The sequence below is a fragment of the Orcinus orca genome, chromosome 6 (genome assembly GCF_937001465.1).
Source record: "Orcinus orca chromosome 6, mOrcOrc1.1, whole genome shotgun sequence".
In the NCBI taxonomy this organism is placed as follows: domain Eukaryota; kingdom Metazoa; phylum Chordata; class Mammalia; order Artiodactyla; family Delphinidae; genus Orcinus; species Orcinus orca.
The window spans coordinates 29,623,837-29,637,266 of NC_064564.1; the positions used below are offsets into that span (position 1 = coordinate 29,623,837).

General features: G+C 39.0%; 1 protein-coding gene across 1 annotated transcript in view; it reads left to right on the forward strand.

Annotated features, from left to right (window-relative positions):
• Positions 1–11,098, forward strand: part of LOC125964797 (uncharacterized) — an 81,688-nt gene extending 70,590 nt beyond the window's left edge. The window contains exons 4-6 of the mRNA XM_049711375.1: positions 3,669–3,804; positions 5,453–5,552; positions 7,701–11,098. Of these exons, the coding sequence (XP_049567332.1) occupies positions 3,669–3,804; positions 5,453–5,552; positions 7,701–7,933 (469 nt within the window). The 3' untranslated portion in view covers positions 7,934–11,098. The remainder of the gene's footprint in view (positions 1–3,668; positions 3,805–5,452; positions 5,553–7,700) is intronic.
• Positions 11,099–13,430: the final 2,332 nt, after the last annotated feature.

Genomic DNA, 13,430 nt, shown 5'->3' on the forward strand with positions numbered 1-13,430 from the left:
TTAGCTCAGTTTGCTACCTCTTGTCCCCCTCAAGCCAATATCAAATGTTTATTAATTAGGTAAAAATGGTATTAACCGCTTACATCAGGAAGGGCAAAAGGGTATCATCTTGAGCGCCCATTTTGAATGAGTGGTAATGGTTGGCAGAAGCACTGAATTAAGAAACAAATTTAAGCTCTGTCCAGCCTTAGCGGGGAAGAATGCCGTGATTGATTAGCAATGTCTGCCTTGGTTAAAAGAAAAAAGAATAGAAATAGGTCGAGTGACTTGCAGGACGGAAAGGATGGGGATTCTCGGGCTCAATTTCCTTGCTGTTTATAAGCTTCTTAGAGACACAGGTAATGTTTCAACTTTCCATCATGTTGCCACAGTGTTCATTTCCAAATCATTTATTTCTTCACTCCTCCATTTATTCCTGCTGAGTTCTCCTGGACTCAGAAACTTCACCCACTCTATTCCCTTATGTTGAGCCTCACATACTTCCAAGTGGCTTCCAAGTGGCCTCCAAGGGTGGCCTTGTCCTGTTTATCCCGAGAAATTCCCCCAGGTTAATATGTGTCGCAACGTCTTTCTCTTTTATACTATAGAACTTGTATGAATTTGTAATTATTTGTTAGAATGTTTTCTTGTTAATTTACTGTTTCCCTCACTGAACTCTAAATTCCATGAGCCCAAGAACCGCATCTCTCTTTTTGACAAGCCACCTTATTTATACCCGGCACACACATCTGGGAAAGAGTAGACATTTAATAAATATTTGTTGAAACAGCAAATCCACTAAACTTTGGAGATTCAAACTTAATAAAACCTGGATCCTGGCTTCACAGAACTCATACTGTAGTGAAGCAGAAAGTTGATTAAGTAAATGATTATGATGCAATGTGATAAAAGAAACATAGACGTAAGGAAATATCACTGCCTGCCTGGATCAGGGGGCAGGTGTTGGGGACGCATTCTAAAAGTGATGTCAAGATTGAAGAGTAAGGAGTAAAAATGGACCTTTTAAGAAAAATCAAGCGCTGCAACTTGTGCGATTTGAATTTGATATGTTCCACCATTAAAGTTTTTTTTTAAATCAAGCAGGGTATATTAACATGCATCTGTAGTATTGCCCTAAAAGCATTTTAAAAGAAACATGGATGTCTTACCTACAGAGGCACACAATTAGGCTTTTCCCTCAAGGTATTCTTAGTGTTAACCCTTTATATTGCTTTTTACTTGATGTACCCACTAATTGTTCTGATCCAGTGGCCTTGATGAAATTTTTGGTCATTTGCAAAAGTGTCAGTGGGGATTATGTGAGCACGAGTCTTTCAGAATTTTAAGTAGAAAATGGCTCAAGCATCTCCTACAGTTAGGGTACGTGTGGTTACAGTAGAATAATTTAGAGAAGTGAAATTGGGTTTGTCTCTTTAGGTTTAAATATATGACTTGGGGATAATAAAGGAAAATCATTACTAGCACAACAAGGGATATTTAAAATAAAAGATGGTTTTAGGTACACCACTAACTTTCTTACAGCGTCAATGATAAATGGTTAGGTATTATATTGATGGTAGCAGGCGGTAACATGTCCGTTTGTAGTTGAAGCTTTTTTTAAAGCTTATTTTTATTTTTTTTTTAACATCTTTATTGGAATATAATTGCTTTACAATGGTGTGTTAGTTTCTGCTTTATAACAAAGTGAATCAGCTATACACATACATATATCCCCATATCTCCTCCCTCTTGCGTCTTCCTCCCTCCCACCCTCCCTATCCCACCCCTCTAAGTGGTCACAAAGCGCCGAGCTGATCTTCCTGTGCTATGCAGCTGCTTCCCACTAGCTAGCTATTTTACATTTGGTAGTGTATATATGTCCATGCCACTCTCTCACTGTGTCCCAGCTTACCCTTCCCCCTCCCCGTGTCCTCAAGTCCATTCTCTACATCTGCGTCTTTATTCCTGTCCTGCCCCTAGGTTCTTCAGAGCCTTTTTTTTTTTTTTTTAGATTCCATATAAATGTGTTAGCATACAGTATTTGTTTTTCTCTTTTTGACTTACTTCACTCTGTATGACAGACTCTAGGTCCATCCACCTCACTACAAATAACGTAATTTCATTTCTTTTTATGGCTGAGTAATATTCCATTGCATATATGTGCCACATCTTTATCCATTTATCCGTCGGTGGACACTTAGGTTGCTAGTTGAAGCTTTTTTGTACAAATAAGCTGGAGGGGGTTTTTTTTGGCTCGATTATATATTTATTCTTTTATAAGGCAGAGAGGAAGAAAGGGAGGGATAGACTAAGAAAGTATGGAGCAAAACATTTCCTTAAATCACATTTAAAATAAGGTAGAGTGTAGTAAAATACAGGAAGGTAGACTGAAAGGCAACAGTAAATTTTTTTTAAAGAACTTTTATAATTATATTACATCACTTGACAGAGCTGTAGTGCTTTGTGTAGGCCTTTAAAACTTCCCCCAAACATGTTCATTCACCTTGATTCAGTCATGTGCACAGAAGTTCCTTGTTGGGTTGGTAAAGCAGAATCATATCCAGGCTCTAGCTAGATCCAAACACTATTGCAGTTCTGTACAAACCTGTGTGGTATGCACAGATAGAAACAATAATATGTAAACCTGTTCCCCTTTGGTACATTGATCATTTCCTAAACTTATTTCACCTGTACCCACCACCCCTCCCCCCCACACACACAAAGCACTAATACCCCTGTAAGATATATTAAATGTGTTGATTTGGGTAACTAGAATTTGATCGACAGAATTCCTCCAGCAAGAGGGAGTTTTAGGTAGAATGGAAGAGAAACTCATGGAAACGCTTGAATGGTCCTTTCCTTGATTCCACAAAATGAGTAAGACTGATCGAGTCCCTTTAATATGCAGCATCCATATTGCATTTGTTCTTACATTTTATGCTGCAATTAAATACAGAGTAAAAGTTATTGAGTGAATATTAAGTTTATTGGGTAGCTGAGTTGATAATTGTATTTTATTTTTGTGCATTGGAAATCTATGTACATTGATATTGTAGGAATATGGCAATGCTCCAAGAAAAATGAGAAATTCACTGGTAATTTCCCACCCAAAGAGAGCCATTGTTAACGTTTTAATATTATACTCTTTGTGTCAGTTTGTTTTTTAGTCAAAAATGGCATCTTATTGCTTGAATTTGCATTTCACTGATTATGTGATAAAAGCTCCTTTTTAGGGCTTCCCTGGTGGCGCAGTGGTTGAGAGTCTGCCTGCCGATGCAGGGGACGCGGATTCGTGCCCCGGTCCGGGAAGATCCCACACGCCGCGGAGCGGCTGGGCCCGCGAGCCATGGCCGCTGAGCCTGCGCGTCCGGAGCCTGTGCTCTGCAACGGGAGAGGCCACAACAGTGAGAGGCCCGTGTACCGCAAAAAAAAAAAAAAAAAACAACTCCGTTTTAATTTAATTTTTCTTAAGGTAACATTGGTTACCGCCTCTCAGCTCGAAATTCACTCTTTTGTTACTTGCTCTGTGAAAAGTGCTATGGGTCCTTTAAATAGTTTTTCCTTGGCCAGCTCGTGTGATGTTAGGCTTTCCTAATTGATGGCACCTGAGGAAGGTGTTGCTTCGTGATGCCCCGGTGCTTGCTGGGAAGGCTCTTGGTGGCGTCTTCAGCACCCACTCACTCCTGCAGCTCCGAGGGCGTCGTCAGCCCTGCTCCCGGGGCTCACAGTTTCTCCGGTAGTCGGCTTCAGCAGTGCGTAGAGAGAGCAGTGGACGACAGCTTCCGTCAGCATCTTCTATCAAGCAGTTTTGGAGTAGCACCTCAGGTGAGAAATCTCCCCGTGCATAGTTTTACTGGAACCCTAGAATGTGGATTTCCAGCAACTTACAGAGGGCATATTTCCAGAAAGTTCCACCATGAGACATCACAGCAGCTTCTTTACCATCCAGTGAGCCACAGTCATGCTCTTTTCAACCGGGTCTGGACCTCGGTCCTGTGGGCAGGGAGGAGGAGGTCTTCTTTTCAACTGGAGGGTTAGCAGCTCTCCTTATTTCTGCTAACTGTGTGTTTTGGCGTTCTCTTTACTTGTCGCTGGCCATTCCTTCCTTACTCTAATCCTCTTTCATAATTAATAGTTTTTTCATTACACTTTCCGTGCTCAAATTACTGTTTGTTTTTCTTCTGGTTGGACCCAGAATAATAACTAAATAATCTAATATTAGTGTGTTATTGTTTTATTTTAAAACCCATTTTTCACATTTTTTTGTTTCTACATCATTATTTTAATGGTTTCATAGTAGTCCATGTAGTAGTAAATACTTCATGCCTATTGTTATACAGTTTATAATATATGTTTTCATTTTCACAATTGTAGACAATGCTTTAGTGAACATCTTGGTACACATCCTTTGCTCCTATCCGTAATGATTTTCATTAATTCTCAGTCATTTGGACATTTTAGTCAGAGGCAAATGATGAACACACCACGTAAAGTGCTTTATATATATCCAGGGGAATACTGAACATATTATTTAGTGCCATAGCAAAACATCAGAAAAAAATGAGGAAATCATGATTTTTATTGTCTTCTGCCAAACTCTCATAGCAAGAATCTGAAAAAATCTCTGGTGAAACACAACTGAAACTAGATTTGAGATTGAGCCATTAAATCCCAGTTATCACCAATCACTTCTGGCTGCTTCTGATTAAACACTTTCTTTGTGTTTACGATTGGGGAATCCACCTCATGAAAAGAATGGCAGATGGGAAAGAAGTAAATGATTCAGAATATCTTGGTGGTTCCTGGGAGAGAGTGCTCTGACAAAGCAAACGGTTTACCTGAATGTCTTAAGCAAACTGAGCTTGGCTGATTTCCTGTGCTTACAGAAAAGAACCGCTGTAGCTTCAGCTGGAAACCCTAAGCCAGTGGCTCAGTGGTTGTTTTTTTGACGTGCCTGCATCACAGGTATAAACAATCTGCGATGTTGAGCTAAACATACCTAAACTGCTGAGGATCTTTCGGGTTAATTTAAACCAACAGGGAATGATCCTGACTGGCAACAATAGAAGATTCTCTCCCAGCAGGAAGTGCATGGGGGCATCCCTTCTAGATCAGACATGCTTCAGAGACTGCTTCTGGAAGCGGTCGTCTTAATTGAATGTTTGTGTCTGAATGTTTGTTGCTCACAGATGTTTCTCACCAATACTGTTGAGCCTTTTGGTGGTTTCTAAAAGTGGCTATGTTAATCTCAGAACAAGGAGATACAACATATATGACGTGTAATCACACTATAATGATAAAAATAGACACATGCCATCATTGTTGTCATGGGCATTATCAACAACACAACACAATCACTGTAACTTATTGGGCACCTGTTATGTAGACAACGTGTCTCTTGTCCATGGATTAGTGTAGTTAATCCTCACAAAGCTCTTAAGAAGTAAGTACCAATAATATCCCCATTTTACAGATGAAGACACTGAGGAAGAGAAAAGTTAAGAATTTGCCTATGATCAGTTATCCATCTGTTCAGCCAGTGCACAAATTACACTGCCCAACTCCAAGATCAGGTGAGTACAATGGCCTGAGCACCATGCTTTACTGCTTCCCACATATTTAGGAGCTAAAAGAAATCAAGTAGTGGACCTTAAAGAAAATCTTCCTCTACCTTCGTTCAACTCTTTTCACTTTCATTGTGGTGGAGTCTGTGAGAGACTTAATGTATCATGTAGAATTATCAAGTTAAATGACTGCATTTTTCCCCTTAATTGACCATTTTGAATTGAATTGCTTGGATTTATCAGATTTTTTGTAATGCAGTGTGGTCTACAATAGCTATTACCAGCCTCTTTCCCACCATCACTACACCTGAAAAATAAAATTCACACATGTGACATTCTATCATGTGCTTATCCAGAATTAATGCACAAAGCTGCATAAGGAAAAATCTGTGCTTTATGCACAGTTTCTTCCAGGCCAGCTGCTGTGTCTCCCAGTCACCCTAGGGTCTGCAGTTAAGGACCTGCAAGTCTAGAGAAACTGAGAGAGACGGGTTGGCTTGGCCAATAGATCTTGAGCACCTATAAAGTGCAAGGAGCTGGGTCACTGTGGTGGACTTGTCGGGGATTTAAAAATAATCAGACAGCCTAGGAGACAGGCTTTGACACCACTGACAAAAATATACTTCAATTACCAGGCAGTGAGAAAAGGAGGGACGTGGGTAGAGGAACATGTCAGCAGGGTGTGCTGCGTGTGGCCCATCTTCAAGTCTCAGTTGAATCCTACTGTTCAAATGTGGGCCACTTGTGGGAAATTCTGTACCATGAGGGTTTTGCTTAATGTTTAAAAAGTCTTACAAAAAGATGAATAGGAGACGTAGCAGGTGGCAAATCAGAAGGTTGTGTCTTGTAAACAGGGGGAGGTCAATCCAACCTCCAAATCCCCAAATATATCAATATCCCATAATAGAGAATCACTATCAGGGAACTTGCTGTTTGTTTATTAGTGGCAGCATGGCATAAAATCAGGATAATTCAGCATTTAAAATCCCTACTTTGTTTGAATTTATAACTAGTATAAATACTTCTAAGATTATATACATTTAAATTTTTTCTGCAGCAAGTTAGACAGGATCACAAATTCACATGATGCTCAAAAGAACACTCAGAAATATTTAATGAAAACTCATTCTAGTGATGAGGAAACTCTAGCTCAAATAAGAAGCAAAAAACCATACTCAAGCAAACAAATCTGTAAAAGAGTTGTAATCAGAAATATCCAGTTGTCCTACCTCCTAATTTTGTGATCCATCTGCTTCACCATCAGTCAAAAAATCTGATTCTTCGAAGAAAGAACTTTGGCTTGGCTTTAGAGAGTAAGATTAAAAAAACAGAAAAAACCAAACACTTAGGCAAAGGAACAAACAGCCAAAATTAAGTAAATCTGGGATTTTTTTTAAACCAGCGTTGTCTGCATTGTTATTTTGGGCTCAGAGCGATAGCTTGATGCCAAATTTAAATGGAAAGCATTATCTACTCCATATTTATAAATCTTTAGATTCTGCATGTGTCATGAAAAATGTAAGTAAATTTTATAACAGTAAGGTGTGTGGGATTAATTTGTATTCTATGTTGAAAAGCTCCATGGTAGGCAATTAATTCATGAAACACCAGCGATTGCTGCCTTAAGGGCTACATTGCTAGATAAAATTACAGACCTCAAATCTTATTATTACACTGGTATCTATTTTTTGTGTGGTCTAGGGAATATATCATCTTAAATTGAATATTTACCTAATCAGTAGGCTAAGGGTATCTTCTGGGTTCTGCCCCCTTCGACTCTAGAACACATTGTCTAGTTGTGAATATTAATATGCTGCTTATATAGGTAGGTACTACTGCTTACTGTTTTCACTTCATGGCACACTTATTAAATGATACTTGTATGCTATACTAGAATAAACTAGAGGGGATCTAAATGGAGCTTGGTAAAAATTGTATAGCCTTTATATTAAACAATGATAAAGTAAAACAACTAATATAAATAAAATTTAAAATAACAAGCCATAATAAAGTATAAAGTATTGGGAAAGATATCAAATACTTAATTTACATAATTTTCAAGTAATGCTTTTCAGGATTTTTACTGAGAAACTTGTAGTTGCTTCCACAAACATAAGTGTTTTTTGGTTTTTTTGTTTGTTTTGTTTTGTTTACCAGGTCTTATTCTTGAAGTTGTGACTGTAATTCTAATCAATGTTTTAATAACATCTATTTTTGATCGTCACATTAGACAAGAAAATTTTAATCATTTTTACGATCAAAAATTTTCAAGCCAGTGTTTTTCAAAGAATCTAGTTTCTTCTTTCTTTGGCACACAAAAACTCATTGCAGTATCATCTGATGATGTGTATGAGACTGATTTCGTTCCAAGTTGGTGGTTGCTTTTGTAAGGTATGTCCCAATAATGATGGTAGAAGGCACAGACTGTGGTAGAGCCTTCACATCCACTAGGCGGTCATATCATCTTTACATGAAGACAGAGATGGGCAGGTAACCACCTAAACCCACGCTGACAAGGTCTCCTGGGACTCCCGCCCCTGACCTGCTGTATCTTTGCTCTGGATCATTAGTTCTTGTAGCAGTCCTAGCAATCTCTTGTTCACCATGAGCATTGGCATACTCGCCGCTGGCTGTTGCACAAGTTGATGCCCGCTGGCTGAATGGCGAGAGAACTTTGATGGACCCATGGGTGTGGCGTTTCTCACTGTGTCTGCCATCCGAGACCACTTTTGACCTTTTGTCTGACTCTCTCTCTCTCGGGTAACCTTCCTGGGAGACCCTAGAGAGGCTTTGTGGCTGAATGTGAATAGTTGCAGGGTTCTGGGTAACCCAGGCTGTACCAGGCAGCCCCAAGGGTTGAGGGGATCATTATCTCATGTCCCACTTACAAACATTAGATTCAGAACTGTATACCTAAGCAGACTGCTTGGTACCCTCTGATTCAGGTATGTGACTTAAAACAGCCTTGAAGAACTTTGAAAGTCATATAAAAAATGGCAAACTTCTCTATTTTACCCTTTCTTTACCTAGACTAAACCTGCAGCCTCACAGGAGCTGAGAACATATTTATTCTTTATCTTTTACTTAAGACACTCAGCAGGAAGGTAACACACTTTGAATGAAAAAGGACAATTCAAGTTAGGTTGGTGCTTTGCCTAAGCCAGAAAGGTTTAGGGAGAGAAATTGAGGATGAAGAACAAAAGAGACGAGCTTTTTTCTTTTCTTTTTTTTTAACCTCTCATGGTTTGACTTAATTCTATTATTTGAATGATTTTGAATTGATTTGGACACACCCACATTTAAATATAAGTTCCAAAATGCATTCTAAAGTCAAATGGAAAGTAATTTGTGTGGTCTTGTTATGAAAATAATTGTTTTATTCTCTGTATACTCCAGTCTCTTCACTCATTTATTCATACTTGTATTCATCTATTTACACATCATTCATATATTCACAAAATATTTGTTACTGTGGATACTATCCCTGGTATTGATCTAGGTGCTGAGCTGGAAAGGTGAAAAAGTCATTATCATTACCTTGGAGGGTCTCCCAGTCTTGAGGGGAGTCATAGAGGTTAACACATAATTATTGTACAGTTGGACAAGTATCATTATAGTCTTATGAACAGAATATCAGGAGAAAAATATTTTATTTAGTCTTATTATGTATTTGAGTATTCACCTGCCCAAGATGGAAATCTATCTAATAGAGTTTGTGCTTTTAAGGACATAATTCAACATGATATTTTTTATTTGCTGAGATCTTTTCTCCATGAAGTGAATTAGGAGCCCAGGCTTCTTCTGTGTCCTGACTCTATTTCCTAGGGCCTCAAAGCCTTTGGAATGTAGTTGGAAGACAGAGGAGAAAAGGGTGTAGAGGCTCTGCTCTTACTCACTCCATCCCAGAAGTGGCATTCATTACCTTTGCTCACATTCCATTGACAGGGTATACATGCAGGAGGTGCTGGGTCCTGCAGCCCTGGCAAGTTAACGTCTAGCAATAGTTTTACACAGACGAAGGCTAGGAGCTCTTTGCTGAATTGCTCACATTCTCTGGACAAAAGTAAGGAAGTCTGTGGCTGTTTATCCCCTTCTCAAATATATGCTTCATTTTTTTCCATCCCTCTAACTCTAATCATGGGCAGCAATATTTCTTCAATATTTTATCCACTCACACTGTCCAGGGAGGTTTCTTTGGCACAACAAGCAAGGCACACTGGGTTTATTTTTATAGCACATTTCCCACAGTCGTATCAGATAAAATGCATTACATCTCACCAGGTGACTGCTGAGTAATCTCACAACTGTGGCTTCCATGTGAAAGGCAGAGATGATTAGCTTCCAAGGTGTTTGTGGGCCAGAATTGCTCTGCTTCCCTTAACTAGGTAGGTTAGTCCCTGTTCGAGTTCTTTGAGCTTTGTATACTGTTCCCTTGATTCACAGGAAGAAATCATAGACTTAATAGTCTGGTTGTGAGGATTAAATGAGATATTTTATATAAATTGCTAAGCATGGCTTTAGGCACATATAGAAAGCAATCCATAATTGAGGCTCTTGTCATTGCTAATTAAGGATAGGATATTAAGCGAAAATGGAAGTGTCCTTTTTGTGGAGGAGGATGATATACTGAAACATTTAAACGTATTATTTCCTGTAACTAATTTCTAATGAGATTTCAATGTGTGCTTGCTGTCTGATTCCCCAAGAGAATGGATTTTCTCCCTCACTTTATCACATAGATATTGCCTGAATAAGGTCCTAATACCTGTAACTGAATTCACTTTTAGGATTGCACTATCCTTTAAGAGGCAGCAAAATATATTAATAAAGAGTGTTAGTTCTAAACTCAGATTTCAAGTTCTAGCTGGGTTACTTATCAGCTGTGTGACCTTGATCAACCTGTTTCTGAATCTGTGAATGTTAGCCAGTGATATTCCTTTCTAGGGACATTATGCTGGGAATGAGATGATTTATATAAAACACTTAGCAGAGAAGATGGCATAGAGCAAGTACCTAATACATGTTACTTTAATCATGATGATTACACAGAATATTGGGATTGGGGTCAGATGACCTGAGTTTATATCTGTGTTCTGTTGCTTTTAATCTTACTGAGCCTCGGTCTCCTCATCCATAAAATTGGGCTAATAATATTCTCTTCACACAGTCGTTATGGTGATTTTAACGTATGTGAAAGTTCATAGAATATTGCCTAGAACCTGTAAAATATTAAATACGTGTTAAAATTATTTTCTTTTATTTGCGGTATCTGTGGCCCTAGGCAAGTTGATCTGCCTCTCATATTGGTTATGCCTCCTACTTGGCCTGTTATAGTTAACATCAAAAAAAAAAAAAACCAGGGTTTCCCTGGTGGCGCAGTGGTTGAGAGTCTGCCTGCCGATGCAGGGGACACGGGTTCGTGCCCCGGTCCGGGAAGATCCCACATGCCGTGGAGCGGCTGGGCCCGTGAGCCATGGCCGCTGAGCCTGTGCGTCCGGAGCCTGTGCTCCGCAATGGGAGAGGCCACGACAGTGAGAGGCCCGCGTACCGCAAAAAAAAAAAAAAACAAGAAAACAAACCCTCAAGCAACTCTAAAAATAGTACTATATCTAACATTATTATTTAAGAAGAGGATGGCATTCTGTTCCTGAAGGATTTGGCCATTGGAATTGTGGAGGAAGACCATCTTGGGATTTGTGTGGTGACATTTCTTAAATGCATGGTATAGCATGGGTTGCTTTCATCACACAGTAGGGAAATACTAATATCTATAATTTTATAATCCCTAACCCACATTAACTTTAAAGCCATTAGTAAAGACGAATTCTATTTTGATATTTAGTACCCTGCTAGAGTATCTCTCACTACAGAAGTTTAAAATAAGCATTAAAATAAATCCAGAAACAGATAAAACTAGCCTGTGCTGTGGAACACCGTATTCCCAGGCAGTCCAATCTGAGGTCCACAGTCAAAAAAGATTTTAATCTATGAACTATGTGTAGTACAGTGGGTGTTGATGGGAGACAATGAGAAATTGACTCCTTTTTACCCTCCCTCTGTCCTGAGGTGGTTTCTATTTCAGGTTCGATCATTACACCATTATAGAGAAGCCCTGCCTATGCTAGTATTTTTCTTAGACTTTGAACAAACTCAGACACCATAAGATTTTTTTTTCTTTAACAAGGAGGGAAACCTGAGAGCTTTCTGTGGTATCTCTCTTGTACTCCTCCTGTTCTCCTATGTGGATGCCCTTCTCTATCTTATATCACTTCCCCAGTTCAAGAATCCTTCAAGAGTAGCCTCAAAGCCCATCTCTTCTTTGCAAAGTTACTTGTTCCATATTGCTTACATAGATCTCTCTTCTTCCAACCCCCTTGAAACACTGTTCTTATCTTTGAGTTGAGTGTTGAATCACAGAATTTCTATCATATTATTTAAGTATTATTTACGTAGCGCAGGGAGAGGCTAATCCTTGAAATCAGGAAATAATTATATCTTAAATTATAATTTACAGCTCCGTGGCAGTGAACACAGTGGCTAAATAAATAAAAATTTAATTAAAATGGTATGCAATGAGGGCCTTACAAAAATGCCGTTAAGAATAACATCGTTTGCATAAAGCTGAATATCTAAAAACAGCTAGATAACTATCTAACTTTCCATTTGTATGTATAGATAAAGCACAAGGATTTGCCCATTAGGATTTTATTTTCCATGGTAGGTCATTTCAGATGCTTTAAGTGACCCTACAGGCATCTTTTTAAGATTACCTTTGGACCCTGGTTTTTCATCTTGGGACTGCCGCCATGTACAATCCTAAAATGTTCCTTAAAGGCTCAATCTTGCTTTTATTTCATGAGCCGTTTCCATTTAGTTAAAATTAAACTCTCAGCTACAGGAATATCTCCCAGGACTCAAAGCTTTCCCTTCTCAGTTAAAGCGTCTAACCTGCTAGCTTCCTGAGGGCAGTGAGCTCAGAGTGAAGCTGAATGACAGTGAAACCCCAAAGTGACGTGACATCGCTTCATTCCAGAATGGGTGTTCCCTGACGGCTGCATCTAACATATGCACAAGATCTCCCTCTCGATTTGCACTTCCAACACCATTCCTAAAATGTAAGCATTGTTCTTTGGTGTCTCATAGGTAGCATAAATTAAATGGGATAGTTTTTATATTGCGTTCCACCTCCACGTAGTTTTTTCTTTACTGGTTTCTACATGTGTCTCAAGTTAAAGCACTGTTTCCTAACTATCTCACTCCCTCTCCTGTTTACCCTCCTGTCCCTCACTTGCATATGAGAGCACCGTAAGCAGACACCTTTCCTAGTATCGACCATTGATCCATCCCCTATTGCCCTGTCCTCGTAGGACCTGATTTGATAGGAAAAGGTGTTCATTCTCAGATATTTACCAGCATGAGTGACACTACCAATGCTTCATCCTCTCATTCACTGTGTTAGGTTTGTAAGAGACACATGGAACAAAAGGGGCTTAGTCTCTTTTGGCGCCCAGCTGGAAATCCACAGGGAGAGAAGGAGCAAACAGGTATGCTGCTAATTATCAAACAGGTTGTTATGATGGGACATAGAACAGGGAATGAGAGCTCACCTGGTTGGAAGCAGGTGATCAGGGGGTTGACTTTTTAATAACTTTATTGAGGTACAATTTACACACAATACATTGTTCATATTTAAAGTATACTAAATACTGTGAGTTTTAATATATGCGTAGACCCACAAACCCATCATCCCAATCAAAATACCAAATATGTTATAATTCCCAGTGTTTTCTTGTGCAGCATTCTTCTCTCTGTGCTTTACTCGCTATATATTAGTTTACATTTTCTAGAATTTTATAAAAATGGCATTATGCTTTTTTTCTTGGTCTG